The 15,564-nt window shown below is 46.8% G+C and overlaps 1 protein-coding gene across 1 annotated transcript in view; it reads left to right on the forward strand.

Moving 5' to 3' along the window:
• Window positions 1–15,564, forward strand: part of LOC108801019 (adenylate cyclase type 5-like) — a gene marked incomplete at its 3' end in the record, with an annotated part of 119,668 nt that overhangs the window by 86,528 nt on the left and 17,576 nt on the right. The window contains exons 4-6 of the mRNA XM_018572989.1: window positions 10,826–10,937; window positions 12,620–12,747; window positions 14,682–14,840. Of these exons, the coding sequence (XP_018428491.1) occupies window positions 10,826–10,937; window positions 12,620–12,747; window positions 14,682–14,840 (399 nt within the window). The remainder of the gene's footprint in view (window positions 1–10,825; window positions 10,938–12,619; window positions 12,748–14,681; window positions 14,841–15,564) is intronic.

Genomic DNA, 15,564 nt, shown 5'->3' on the forward strand with positions numbered 1-15,564 from the left:
GTGTTGGAGGGGGGGGGGGGGTCAGGTACTGATGTTGGATGAGAAGTCCTGGCTCACAATCATTGTTCCAATTCATCCCAAAGGTGGTCAGTCGGGTTGAGGTCAGGGCTCTGTGCAGGACACTCAAGCTCACCAAACAACAAGATAGGAAGATGACAAATGTCTACATTTGTGTTTGTGTTACATATTATTTGAGGTTGAATAAAGACACAGGTCCATCAAGTTCAACCTATTGCGTGTATGTGTGGAATTGTGCATGTGTATGAGTCCTTGTGTGATCTTGGTTTTTTCTTTTTGTTTTGTTTTTTACGACTACCTGTCCCCCTGTATGTTGCGGTCTCTGAGGAAATTGTCCAAATGCCTTTTGAACGATTCAACAGACCCTCACCGCTCTAACTGAGAAGAAGCCCCTACGCCTCTTGTGGTTAAATCTTTTCTCCACCAATTTTAGGTGGTGGCCTCTAGTCTTTGTTATGGAGGTTACCATAAAACGTTTATTGCTGATGTTGCCATCACCATTGAGCATCTTGTACATCAAAACCCTGTTCCCCCTTAATCTCCTCACTTCCAGCGTGAACAAGTTTAAGTTTAGTAACCTCGTCTCAAAGCTTTGGTCCTCCATGCCCTTGATTAGTTTAGTTGCCGTCCTCTGGACTCTCTCCAGCTCAAGGACATCCTTTCTGTGGATGAGGCCGAACCAGCGATCTATAAAGTGGCAAAATTATAGACTTGTCTTTACAGTACATTCCCTTTCTATAACACGACAGGACTCTGCTTGCTTTGTGTGCCGCAGCCTGGCACTGCAAGTTATTATTCAATCTGTGGTCTACAATGACCCCCAAATCCTTTTCCATTTCTGACTTCCCTAGTGGAGCACCCCTTAATGTGCATTCCGCTTGCCTATTTTTAACCCCAAAGTGCATTACTTTACATTTATTGACATTGAACCTCATCTATCCCACCTCAACCTAACCACTGAAATATCAATTTCTCAAACAATCCATCCCCACACAGCTCCCTCCTCATGTATCACTTCCCCCTCCTCTTTTAGATTGTAAGCCCTCAGGGGCGGGGCCCTCCTCACCATCTTGTCTGGAATTGTATTGTGATTGTAATGTCTTCCTTACATTGTAAAGCGCTGCGCAAACTGTTGGCGCTCTATATAAAGACTATGTAATAATAATAATAATAATCTGCCATATACAGGTGAAACTCGAATAATTAGAATATTGTGCAAAGTTCATTTATTTTACTAATGCAACTTATGCGGTGAAACTAATATATGAGAGAGACTCATTACATGCCAAGCAAGATAATTCAAGCCGTGATTTGTCATCATTGTGATGATTATGGCTTACAGCTCATGGAAACCCCAAGAACCCCAAATCCACAACCTCAAAAAAGTAGAATATTACATGCAATCAATAAAACAAGGATTGTACATAGAACAATATCGGACCTCTGAAAAGTACAAGCATGCATATGTACTCAGTACTTGGTTTGGGCCCCTTTTGCAGCACTTACTGCATTTACTTTTGCACGATATTCTAATTATTCGAGTTTCACCTGTAGTTGCCCCTCCCCTTGTTTATCCAGGTCCCTCTGTAATGTTATAGTGTCTAAGTCCGTGTTAATTACCCTCCCAATTTTAGTATCATCAGCAAACACGGAAACACGGCTATTCACGCCCTCCCCGATGTCATTAATAAACAGGTTGAATAATATGGGGCCTAGCACAGAACCCCGGGGCAGCACAGAACCTTGAGGCACACCACTCATGGCCTCAGACCAATCTGAAAAGGAGCCATTTATCGATACTCTCTGGACACGTTCCTGTAGCCAGTTCTCTATCCACGTACCACACCATTCCATCTATGCCCATAGGGTTGTAGCAGAAGTTTGGATTTGGGGTGATACCATTTATCGGCTACCTAAATAACTGATTGCACAACCATTCACCGCCTGAAGAGGCCTCTCACTTACATGTGTCCGTTCCCCATTGCCACAAAGACACGACACCGACACAGGTGAATATGCCTCTGGTGTCTCTAGCAATGGAGGCGGATCCACCGATGAAGTGCGTACATAAGAAGTAATGAAGAGCAGAGTGTGATTTCAAGAATTAAGGGAGAACTATGGGGTCGGGGCTTTTCCCCATAGTTCTCCTTAGGGTAACGGGAGGACACAAACTAGCATCCTCCCGTCACCCTAAGCACAGTATATCGCGGTATACTGAGACGCCGCAGCGGATCCCGACATCAATGTCGAGATCTGCCCAGCTGCGTGAGTGACAGCTGGATGTCAACACTCCGCTAATTTCCCCAGCAGAGAGGAGAGCCTCGTGGGGAGCCGAATGCTGCTCAGTGGATCCCAGTCCACCATTAATTAGCTGCGAGCAAATGATTCAACACATACAGTCTCTGCACCTCTCCGTCATAACTGTCACCCTCCCGGGGCCGTGCCTCTGCCTTCCAGGGACCATTCATGTCCCGTCCCGGGATTTGATTTCAGCACCTGCCTGCTGGACCGTAAAATTCCCCTTTTCCTGCACGTCACATTCACTTGTCATCATCATTAATGTCAGTAAATTCAATTAAAACATTCGATTTTTCTCAAGAAAAAAAAACATCCCCTCTAGGCAGTCTTTGTACATTGTGAGAATGACAACAAACTTTATCACAATATAACTTTTTTGTTCTGAGGAAATTGCAGTTATATTTGCTTTGTCCTTTCTAGACCCTCTCCTGAATGGTAGCGTCATCCTTCCTTATAACCACCTGAGCAATCTCAGTGTTCTGATGAGGAAAGCCGCAGTTTCTGCATCCCTTCAGCAGGCAAAGCTCAGCGAGCGTCTCACCAGAAAGGAAATTCCTCAGGGGACGCCTCCAATTGTACTTCTAATGGTGCCCGTACACATCCCGAATATCGTACGATAGTTGTGGGTGTTCCCGCGATCGTACGATAATCGGCAGGCGTATGGAAGGCGTGTGACCGTTTCTACTGTACGGTCGCACGTCTTTTGTCTCCCGAGCAGTCTCGAAAACCAGCCGAACGTGGTACGATTTTCGGCGGGTCAGTGGCGTGCTCGGAAGACAAATGCCGAACGGGCCGGTGTGAGCAAGCGCGCGCTGCCCGCTCAGCATTGGAATCATCGGAAGCCGATGGTCGCAAGTACGATCTGCCTGTCCAAGATGGGCGGGTCGTACGAGCTTTAAATTACCTTACAACCACCGCACAACGAAAGACGTGCGATGGTTGTCAGGTGTATGGGCACCTTTAGACCTCTGAGGAAACCAGCGAGCCAATCGCAGAGGAGGGAAGGGACATCTCTGGGGGCGCAATCTGGTTTGTGAAACTCAAAATATGGAAACCATCCGGAATCACAAGGAAAAGAAAACAAAAAGGTTCATTTTCACTAATTTAAGGCCGGTGCACACCTAGGCGACGCCTCACCGCGCGGCCATCACGCACGATTCCGCACGGATTGGCGCGCGGTCAGGTGTGAACCGATCGCGCTGTGGTTGCCATTATTTTCTAAAGGCACCCCCAGCAGTCGCGCCGGGCGGATCACGCACGGTTTCCCGCCGCGATTCCGAACACTCTCGCGGCTAAAACAGCCGCACGTCGTGTACGGCAAAAAAAAAAAGTACCTTTTTTTCTCCGATTGCCGCGCGGATGTCGCCTCATTGAAATGAATGGGGCCGCGTGGGGCCTGCATTGTGCAGGGCCACGCGATCACGGAACGCGTAGGTCTGCACCGGCCTGAATCGTAAAAAAGTGCAAATGACAGGAACGCACCAAGATTACAGTCAGGAGAGGTACAGAACGTGCCAATATGTGAGCACATAGGGGGCATGTCTATAAAGCAGTGAATGTGACATTCACCGAACATTCTCAGCAAGTTAATTATTGTCATTTTAGACACATTCACTTGGAAGATTCACCGGTAGTAAATGTTAGGCGAATGTCACATTCAGCGCTTCATAAATATTCCCCTCAAAGTATTCATAAACCCAAACAGTGAAAGATTTAAACATCTCAATGTTATTTCAAAAGCCGTCTTTGATCTTTTAGCTTTCCTCAATATGATCCTTGGTGATCCTGCCATGGAGGTCTGTGTTCAGGCACTTCCTGTTATGGGGTGACAACGCTCTTTCCTTGTCTCCCAATTGTGCCCCTGCATTGTCATCCTGGCACACGGGCCGAGGGAGACTACACATGACCGTTTCAGTACAGATCACACAGACATGGTCTACTGTCGTCACCATCAGGAAACCCGCTCTAAGCAACGCCGTGCAGCCCTCGCTGGAGTTCATGTAGACAGGAAGTGGCTGCGAGGATCAGCAGCACTGAGATAGGACAAAGGATGAAAAAGGTGAAAAGAAGGATTTTAATTAAAAAATACACAGCAATTTTTGGAACGCATAGCGCACCGTAGCCATAGCGATAAATCTTTTGCTTGTGGAAGAATACCTGAAGATTTCCCACAAGGCCACCGAGGCCCGGTGATATCCTTGTGGGGAAGTTTCGGCCGCCGGGCGGTAAGTGGCCCTCTCTAAATGTAGAGTGAGGAAGCCGAGTGTTCGTTTAGGCTCCGCCGCCCAGTCTCTCCTCACTGCGGGGAGCAGAGCAGCAGTGTTAAACTAACCCTGCCGCTCCAGGTAGACAGTGAGAGGGGAGAGCTGTGCCGTGCTGTGCTGTGCTGTGCTGCGCTCTTCCTCTCTCACCTGTCACAGGAGTTCCAGCACAGCGCTGGGCTAGAACTCCTGTATTGGAGGTGACGGGGTCAATAAGCCCTCGTTCACACCTGAACGTTTTGTAGCGCGTTCTACGCTCGACGAACGCTCTACAAAACGGTCAAACATCTAAATCCCATTGTATTCAATGGGTCTGGTTCACACCTCGGCGTATTTCCGTCCGTCCCTAACGCGCTACAAAACGGCCCACGCCTGAAAAGGTACAGGTACTACTTTGGGCCGTTTTTGTTGAGCGTTTCCATTGGGATACAGCCGAGTAGCCCTCGGAAACGCGCGTTTGTCGCGCGATTTTTTTACCACGAATCGCGGTAAAAAAACCGCGCGACAACCGCGCGACAGACGGGCATATTACCAATCAGCTTCTCTCTTTCATTTTCAAATCTCAACTGAACAGACTGAAGGGAGAAGCTGATTGGTTGCCACGCACAGCTGCTCCAGATTCTGTCTGCTCCAGTTTTGATAAACTCCCCTCACATGATATAAGGAGGACGAGGGTCCCTCCAGTCATGGAGTTCAGTCCCTGGGAGGGAATTCTATGCTGGGATCAGGGGTGTCGCCCGGCCTCAGCGCACGCTGCGATTGGACGCAGGATTTCCCCTGTTCGGCGTTTCTCCCGGCGCTGCGATGGATATTCACCGGGACAGGCGCTTGTGTGCGAAATCCTGATTGTGCAAAATGACGACACGTGAGATGGCGCTGCGAGCGTGGAAGAATGGAGACATGAGATAGCAAACTCCCAGACACTCATCATTTACCAATCACTACAGAGGGAATACAAACTGGTTGCATACCTGGATGTACCCTGTTTCCTCCAAAATAAGACCTTGTACTATTTTTGGGAATTGCTAAAATATAAGACCTACCCCGAAAATAAGACCTAGTTGTGACCATTCCCAGGGCCGGTGGTGGCATAAGGGGGAACCTGAAGAGCCGCGGGAGAGAATCAGCAGTGCCAATGAAGCCGGCGCTAGAGGAGGCAACAGCGGAGGGAGCAGAGCCGCATAAGCCGATGCCTCCTCTATAGCCCCGCCTCCTGTCACAGGCGGAGTCATACCAAATGCACTCCACCTGTGAGGAATCGATAGTGAAAGTGCGCTTCGCTCATTCTGGCCAGCGATTGGTTACCAAGTTGTTCTTGGAAAGGTGCGGCACCCCCTGATTGCCCTGATCACCCCATTCTTAACTTTGCCATTTTGGATTATTTAATTTGGATTTGCGTTAACTTTGGATTGTTGTACATTAAAAAAAAAAAATAAGACCTACCCCGAAAATAAGACCTAGTGTGTTTTTTTGAGCCAAAAAAAAATATAAGACAGTGTCTTATTTTCGGGGAAACACGGTACTACGGGACCCCCAAGGACAGACACATCCTGAGCTGGTACAGACTGAGCGCCCACAGCCTGGAAATAGAATCAGGGCGGCATAGACAGACCTACTAGCCCAGGGAGAGTAGACTGTGCTAGCGGGGTGACCAGGGGGCCCTGGAAGATGAGGCCCACTTCCTCCTACAGGGCCCCAAGTACTCAGCACTAAGGGACACTCATTTCCAGAGACTCTAGTGCCCGGGACTTGACCTCAGCGGAAACTGGAGCCCGCGGCGGATTATTAAACCCAATCGCCCTATTTAGTCCCAGTTCCACAGACGGCTGACACCGCCGCTCATTCCCCGCAAAATCCCGAACACAAAAACTTCCGAAAAGCCGATACATATAAAGAGCATCGAATCCCAACAACGGAAATGTAATATATCTTAACCTGGTGATCCTGCCGGTAACACACTTCCTGTCCGAGGGCGACAACACTCACTCACTGTTCTATATCTGTGCAGCGTTGTCACCCTACAACAAGAAGTGCGTAAGAAATACACATCCTCCCTCCTCCTCTCCTCTACTGCATAACATAGATGGAGGTGTTCTGCAGTCTGCAAAAGTATCAAGAAACAATGTAACTGATAAGAGTGCAGCGCAGGCAGAGCGCACAGGGAGTTATTTCTGGCGGGACCAGAAGGCATTTTTTTTACTTATCAAACAGATTTAAGAAAACATTTATAATGAGATATTTAACAATATATTAAAAATCAATTACAAAAAAAGCAGAAACGTTTTTAAGCCCCACCCCCATGTGCACGCACAAATATGAGTGTAAACACATGCGTCGGGTATTCCTTGGGGTTGCCACCTTTTCTTCATGCAAAACCCAAACACTCTATGGCCACATGGCAATTTTTCTGGCGGTATACAGGAGAGAGCAAGGAGAGACAGCCAGGAGAGAGAGAGGAGAGACAGCCAGGAGAGAGAGAGGAGAGACAGCCAGGGGAGAGAGTGAGGAGAGACAGCCAGGAGAGGCGAGACAGCCAGGATAGGAGAAACAGCCAGGAGAGAGAGAGGAGAGACAGCCAGGAGAGAGTGAGGATAGAAAGCCTGGGGAGATAGAGGAGAGACAACCAGGGGAGAGTGAGGAGAAACAGCCAGGGGAGAGAGAGGAGAGACAGCCAGGAGAGAGAGAGGAGAGACAGCCAGGGGAGAGAGCAAGGAGAGACAGCCAGGAGAGAGAGAGGAGAGACAGCCAGTGGAGAGAGCAAGGAGAGAGTGAGGAGAGACAGCCAGTGGAGAGAGCAAGGAGAGAGAGAGGAGAGACAACCAGGGGAGAGAGCAAGGAGAGAGTGAGGAGAGACAGCCAGGAGAGAGAGAGGAGAGACAGCCAGGAGAGAGAGAGAGGAGAGACAGCCAGGAGAGAGAGGGGAGAGACAGCCAGGGGAGAGAGACCGAGGAGAAACATCCAGGAAAGAGAGAGAGGAGAGACATCCAAGAGAGCCAGCCAGGAGAAAAGAAAGCCAGGGGAGAGAGCACGAGAGAGTGAGGAGAGACAGCCAGGAGAGAGAGAGGAGAGACAGCCAGGAGAGAGAGAGAGGAGAGACAGCCAGGAGAGAGAGTGAGGAGAGACAGCCAGGAGAGAGAGAGGAGAGACAGCCAGGGGAGAGAGCAAGGAGAGAGTGAGGAGAGACAGCCAGGAGAGAGTTTGTTTAAAAAAAAATGAACTGTCTGTGTTGTCAGACAGCCGACTGCTGATCCACCTGCCCTGCCAGTTAAGCATTTGGCGCGCCGTGGTCCCTATGCTCAGCTCCTCTCGTGTTTTGTTTCATTTTAGATTGCAAGCTCTCAGGATTAGGGCCCTCCTTACTCTTTTGTTTTGAATTGTAATGTAATGTCTTCCTTATACTGTAAAGCGCAACCTGCCCGGGCTCTATAAATCCCGTATAATAATATTAAATGTGTGAGAAGCGCAGACAGGAGAGACGTTACCGCTCCGGGTTTCCTTGTAATGTCACAGAGTGATGATGGCTGATAATAGGGACTGTTTGCTCCTTATCTGTAGTGACATTCCAGGTTTCTCTGTAACGTTTATATGAGAAGCTCGCTGTATGGTGTCTGCTGGACAAACTGTTTATTCTGCGATAGTCAATCTGCACATCTACCGCAGTGTCCACCAGACCAGGTGATGTGCTGCTCCATATATCCTCCACCCCTCCCTGGTACCAGCACCAGTGACCTCTGACCTGTACTGGCTCCTATCAGCTGCCGGACAACATTGTGCTTTTACCCCTCTACACATATCTATCTAATCCCCAAACAAAACCCTGATCTTTGCTCGCTCATGATTAGATGATTCAGCACACTTTCAGCTCATTCACTAAGGTAAGGGAACATACCAGAACCCTAAATCGGGTCAGTGTTCACATTATGAGGCTGATTTAGGACCTGAGAATGTTTCATTTTTATTGATCCAATCATGTAATAAGAAAATCCCCCAATTACTCATCTCATCAGCTCGTCATTGGATAATTGAAGGGAATATATATAGTGTGAACCTTACTGTGTGTGAGCTCATGGAATGAATGTATGAAAACTCAAATCTATAAATTGATACTTTGTGATCTCGGAGTGTTTCCTTCAGTCTTGGAGGGGGGGGAGGGTTTAATGTTCACAAAAATAGACACATGTATCAGTGCCAAAAAATATCAAAAGCTTCTAGGAATAGGAAAATCAAATGTGTGTTATGGAGTAGTTTCATTACCTCAACCAGGGCCCGTCTTTAAGGCAGGGCAAAAGGGGCAGCTGCCCCGGGCCCAGTCATTGCTGTGGGGCCTTGTACCCCATAAACTAGTGCTAATGCTGCATCTGCACTGGCCACCTCTTCGGCATCGGGGAGGGGGCTGGCACAGCTGGCTCTGGATCTACAGAGGGAGAGCCAGCTATCAACCAGGTAGCGCCCAGGGTCCAATCAATATTAAAGACGGCCCTGACCTCAACCTAACCATAACTCTAACCTGAACCATAACCCTAACCTTAACCATAACCCTAATCCTAAAGGAGAACTATGAGGGGGGGGGAGGGGGGTGCTTTTCACTCACCTCATAGTTCTAGCCGACCTGTGACAATGAGACTGTCACAGGACGGATCAGTAGATCGGGAGGTGAGGGAACACATACCGGCGTTCGCTCACCTCTCGATCCTGTCACGGCTCTCTGCCGTGACAGGGGAGGTCCTGGATTCCCCGCTCCGTTCTGGCAGCGCTGACTGGCGGAACGGACGGGGGAGGGGGCGGGTACAGCTGGCTCTGCCTCTAGATAGGCAGAGCCGGCTATCAGTCACGCAGCTGGGCGGATCCCGGCACAATTGTTGGGATCCGCTTCAGCTGCGGTGTCTCAGTATACCGCGAGCTACAGCTCGCGGTATACTGAGCCTAGGGTGACGGGAGGACGCTAGTTTGTGTCCTCCCGTTACCCTAAGGAGAACTATGGGGGAAAGCCCTGACCCCATAGTTCTCCTTTAAATATAACCATAACCCTAACCTTAACCATAACCATAACGCTAACCATAGCCCTAACCTTAACCATAACCCTAAGGGGATGTATATTCTTTTAAAATATATTCCTTTATAAAAAGAAATCAAATAAAAATATTAAAAATCAATTGAAGAACATGAAATGGATATTTCATAATTACATTTCCAGTTAGCTGTTGGGACTCCCGGCTCCCTTTCACATTATTTCCAGTCTAACCTTGGCTAAGGAAAGTATGGTATTTACAGGACTCAGTAGCTCAAGTGCCGAATCAGTAGCTCTGCTTGAATCAGAGGAGTGGCTCCTCCCCCTCTCTGTGTGCTTTGTTGAGATAGGACTACAGGCAGGGCCAGATTTCCCACAAGGCCAACCAAGGTCCGGCCTTGGGGAGAAGGGAGTAGAGGGGCAGCAGGGGTGTGGAATTCCTATCTCCCGATGCCTGGGACATGCAGTTCTGGGCGCCCAGCGGGTAGTTGTTTTCTACATTTAGTCCGGCTTTGGGCAAACAGAGCTAAATGTACAGCGGGGAAGCCGGCACTGGTTTTGTACAAGTGATCTCGGTGGTTTTGCCAAGATCACTTGTATGCAGCCTGCAGGTCTGCCATTCTCCATTGTTGAGGGGTGCGGGGGGCGTGGGGGTGGGGTTTGGCGGGTAGGGGGCGTATTGAGGAACCTGTCCTTGAGGCAGCAGAGACAGTAAATCCGGCCCTGACTACATGGAGCCTCAGTTAGGGTGGGACAGTCTGAAAGTGAAAAGCAACTGCTGAGCGCTTCCTACAGGCAACACATAATGCTCTGAGATATCAGTGTCATGGGTACGCTCTGTAATAAATGTTTATTTGTCAAATAGAAAGTATAGGAAGAGAAAACATAGTTTAAAAACGTAAACTTAAAATTATTAAAGTAAATTACATTTTAAAGTGTATCTTCCCCGCCCTTAGATGTGTCAGCACCCCCCAATACCTTGCCATTCCTAGATGTGGTGACTGCATTAGTTTTCTTTTTTTCAGGCTTGTTTCCCTTTATTGTCACCTGGTGATCCTGCCAGTGACACACTTCCTGTTCTGCCGGGTTATGTGGGTGTGCGTGCGGCCCGCCGACTACCGTCCAACACAATCTACAACCAACAAGCTGACCGTAGATTGTGACTGAGGGTGTTGGCTGTCGGTCGGGGGGAAATTCATCCTCTGTAATGATCCTTTGTGCTCCTCTTCTTATGTTGCAGTATCCTCTTTGCCGACATCGAGGGATTTACGAGTTTGGCGTCGCAATGCACGGCACAGGAACTGGTGATGACCCTCAACGAGTTGTTTGCCCGGTTTGACAAGCTGGCGGCTGTGAGTTCACACACACATTGTATCTGTTTCTATAGATCATCAATATACAGAATATAGACATATAGACCTCCAATGAACCGTTCTAGAGCCAGACAAAATGTATTTTTATGGTTTGGGATAAAGCGCGGGAACACAAATCTTCTCCTGTCCATGTGTCAGGGGGGTACGGCTGGGCCGTGAGTGGAACCCCTTGGCAGGGGGCGGCAAGCCAAAGTCCGAGGTCGTGGTACACAGGGAAAAATCCAAGAATAGTCAGGTCCAATTCGGGTCGAGGCTGGCAGCTAGTTTCAGTAACGGAAGGGTAAGCCAAAGCGGTCGGTAATCAGGAGTCCAAGCAGAGGTTTAGGAATAAAGACAGGTTCAAGGCACGGGGAGCTGGGAGATCACACCATAGGGGTAGAATAACTCAGCAATGAGCCAGGGCTCTGACTGGTGGAGGATTGAGACCACTCCCCGGCTACCGTGGCAACCAGGTAGCCTCTCCCTCAGGAGCCAGTGGCGAGAGAGGGGCAGAGGGTGTGTGCAGGGAACCTCCCCCAGCAAGGATCACACCCAGGGGCGTATCTGCCGCAAGGCAAACAAGGCGTTTGCCTGGAGCGGCAGATTCGCTGAGGGCGGCGATGCTGCCTTGCCTAGGGCAAAGCTGCACACACCACCCCCCCCCGGACTGACCCGCCGATTCCCGTAGATGGCATCACCCCCCTCTGTATAGTGCGCTCTCGCCTCTCGCCTAGGGCAGCAGCAAAGTTAATTACACCGCTGATCACACCTGACACCAGTAACAGGCGCACTATGCCGGTCTTTTACCATCATACTCAGCAGGAGTCAGATTAAAAATGGATGATGTCTTTCATTCTGTGATTAGATGGAACTTTCTTTTTTTGCATATTTTCTTTCCTTACTTTTTTTATGTTCATAACTAAAACAATAAACTCCAGTGAGTGTGTCTGCCTTGTACAGACGGGGATGTGTGGAGCTTCAATTCTAGATGGACAGTCTGAAAGCAAACAGCTGCTGCAGTGAGTTCTCTTCATACCCGCTAAGCTTTGTTAGATTTGTGCAGCAACCAGTGAAATAGCAGCTAGTAGCAGAGTATGAAATCATTCGCATTTATTTTATTCAAAGACAGATTAATGCCGCGGCAATCCCTCACTTCTTCCTGCCTTCGTTCATAAGTTTAGATATGTAATCTAATAATTCGGGTGTACATCGCCTTGTGCTCCTCTCTGGATTCTATCAATAACAGGAAATCACCTGCACTCCATACTGCCTATAGACCTTCATGGACAATTGGTGCTCGAAGTGACAACACGGATGGCGCCGTGTGAGATACCGCCCATAATAGAAGTCGCCAGCACGCGATGATATGGCGCAAGAAGTATAAGAACTTCTTATCAAATTGTCACATGCGTTTCAGGGCCACGCAGGGCCACTTCTTCTTATGTCACAATGTCGCCCCGAAGGAGGGGCCCTGCGTGGCCCCGAAATGTTGGCTATATGACGTGTGTGACAATTTAGTAAAAGGTTCTCATACTTCTTGCACGTATCATCGAGTGCTGGTGACTTCTATTATGGACCCTCTCAGGATTCTGATGACATTGAGAACACAATTTCCTAAGTGACATGCGGTTGTGTTTTTCAACTGTTGTGACACATTTTGAATTTTTTTTTTTTCCCCCCAGGAGAACCACTGTCTGCGAATAAAGATTCTGGGGGACTGTTACTACTGTGTATCTGGTCTCCCGGAGGCCCGCTCTGACCACGCCCACTGCTGTGTAGAGATGGGGATGGACATGATTGAGGCAATATCGTAAGTTCTGTCTGACACATGTTTTAAAAATATTTTTTAGACAGATAGTTACATAGTATTTGAGGTTGAATAAAGACGTAAGTTCATCAAGTCCAACCTATTGCTGATGTGTGCGTATGTATAGGTCCATGTATCACCTCATTCTTAGGAGGACTTGTACCCCTGTATATTACGGTCCCTTGGGACCGTAATATACAGGGGTACAAGATGATAAAGAGATACAAAAAAACATTGTTTATAAACATTGATCAGAGGGAGAGAGAGATACAAAGTAACATTGTTTATAAACATTGATCAGAGGGGAGATAGAGAGATACAAAGTAACATTGTTTATAAACATTGATCAGAGGGGAGATAGAGAGATACAAAGTAACATTGTTTATAAACATTGATCAGAGGGGAGATAGAGAGATACAAAGTAACATTGTTTATAAACATTGATCAGAGGGGAGATAGAGAGATACAAAGTAACATTGTTTATAAACATTGATCAGAGGGGAGATAGAGAGATACAAAGTAACATTGTTTATAAACATTGATCAGAGGGGAGATAGAGAGATACAAAGTAACATTGTTTATAAACATTGATCAGAGGGGAGATAGAGAGATACAAAGTAACATTGTTTATAAACATTGATCAGAGGGGAGATAGAGAGATACAAAGTAACATTGTTTATAAACATTGATCAGAGGGGAGATAGAGAGATACAAAGTAACATTGTTTATAAACATTGATCAGAGGGGAGATAGAGAGATACAAAGTAACATTGTTTATAAACATTGATCAGAGGGGAGATAGAGAGATACAAAGTAACATTGTTTATAAACATTGATCAGAGGGGAGATAGAGAGATACAAAGTAACATTGTTTATAAACATTGATCAGAGGGGAGATAGAGAGATACAAAGTAACATTGTTTATAAACATTGATCAGAGGGGAGATAGAGAGATACAAAGTAACATTGTTTATAAACATTGATCAGAGGGGAGATAGAGAGATACAAAGTAACATTGTTTATAAACATTGATCAGAGGGGAGATAGAGAGATACAAAGTAACATTGTTTATAAACATTGATCAGAGGGGAGATAGAGAGATACAAAGTAACATTGTTTATAAACATTGATCAGAGGGGAGATAGAGAGATACAAAGTAACATTGTTTATAAACATTGATCAGAGGGGAGATAGAGAGATACAAAGTAACATTGTTTATAAACATTGATCAGAGGGGAGATAGAGAGATACAAAGTAACATTGTTTATAAACATTGATCAGAGGGAGATAGATACAGAGTAACATTGTTACTTTTGTATCTACTCTGTTTCATTCATCTGCGGAATAAAAGATTGAGCTTCCATCTGCGTATGATGTCTGTTAAAGCAACCTGAAAAGTGTAAAAAAAAGTTGTTTTTTAAAACATTGTGTTCCTATTATCCCCTTATTAACCCTTCGTTTAGCCTAATCAGCCCCAATTTTCTCCTTCTGCCACTTTTCCTCACCATTTAAACTGTTGTTTTTTTTCCAGTTTATTTGTCTATTAATATATTTTAGTGTCACAATGGAAAAAAAAGCACAAATTGAGGAAAAAAGGCCTTTATTTAATTTGTAATGCTTTTGACTAGAATCATTATTTTAGTGTCATTTTACACAGGACACATTATAAAAGGAAACAATCTGCATTTATTTAGTTTTGTACTTTTTTTCTATGGATTCCGTGGAAAAAATTTACATTTTTGCTGGATAATATCACCAAAAGAAAGTCTTGTTTGTCCTAAAAAATGATGAATGTATAACTACACCTAAATGTATGAAAACGTCATCGCTGAATCAATAATATAATGAACGGAATCTTTTTTTATCTATTTCTTGATAGACTTCTTCTTCTTTGAATACTTTAAATCTATATGTGTGTATTATGTCTTCCCCTGCAGGCTGGTGAGGGAAGTGACCGGGGTGAACGTCAATATGCGCGTAGGGATTCACAGCGGTCGTGTGCACTGCGGGGTCCTGGGGCTGCGCAAGTGGCAGTTCGATGTCTGGTCCAATGACGTCACTCTGGCCAATCACATGGAGGCCGGAGGCAAAGCGGGGTAAGTTCCCGGAGTACGGAGGGTGGACATTGTCACATGGAGAGAGAGAGACCCCCTCTGGGGAAAATAAACATCTCATATAGGGAATATATACAAAGTATCCTATAAAATGATTCCCTCACATCGGCTGGAGCCGCGTCCACCGTTCTGATGTCACTCGGGGGTCACCAAGGTCACATCTGGGGAAGATTTGCTGATAATATTTCATCATCAGAAATTCTTCAGTTTGCATGTTGATTACCCTGAAATATGAAATATGTTTTCAGTTGATATGACTGACCCATGTATGGAAATCAGACAGTTCTGGGAGAATTATTAAAGTGGACCTGTCAGTATCTACACCAATCTGCATGAGGAAATTCCTGATTTGTTACATTATACAGCAACAGTACCAGGAAAGTTCCACCTTTTATTATAAAAAAAGCCGTCCCTGAGCTCCAGTCAGTGACTTTGCCTAGGCTGAGATGATGTTATCATTCTGCTGCAGGCAGGAGGAAGTATCTCCTAGTCTCCCCTCCCCCAGTGATCAGTCTGCTGAAGGCAGGAGGAAGTATCTCCTAGTCTTCCCTCCCCCAGGGATCAGTCTGCTGCAGGCAGGAGGAAGCATTTCCTCAGTCTCCCCTCCCCCAGTGATCAGAATGCTACAGGCAGGACGAAGCATTCCTTTAGTCTCCCCTCCCCCAGTGATCAGTCTGCTGCAGGCGGCAGCAAGCAGTGCCTCACT

Source organism: Nanorana parkeri, unplaced genomic scaffold, assembly GCF_000935625.1.
Source record: "Nanorana parkeri isolate BGI_ZX_2015 unplaced genomic scaffold, ASM93562v1 scaffold2196, whole genome shotgun sequence".
In the NCBI taxonomy this organism is placed as follows: domain Eukaryota; kingdom Metazoa; phylum Chordata; class Amphibia; order Anura; family Dicroglossidae; genus Nanorana; species Nanorana parkeri.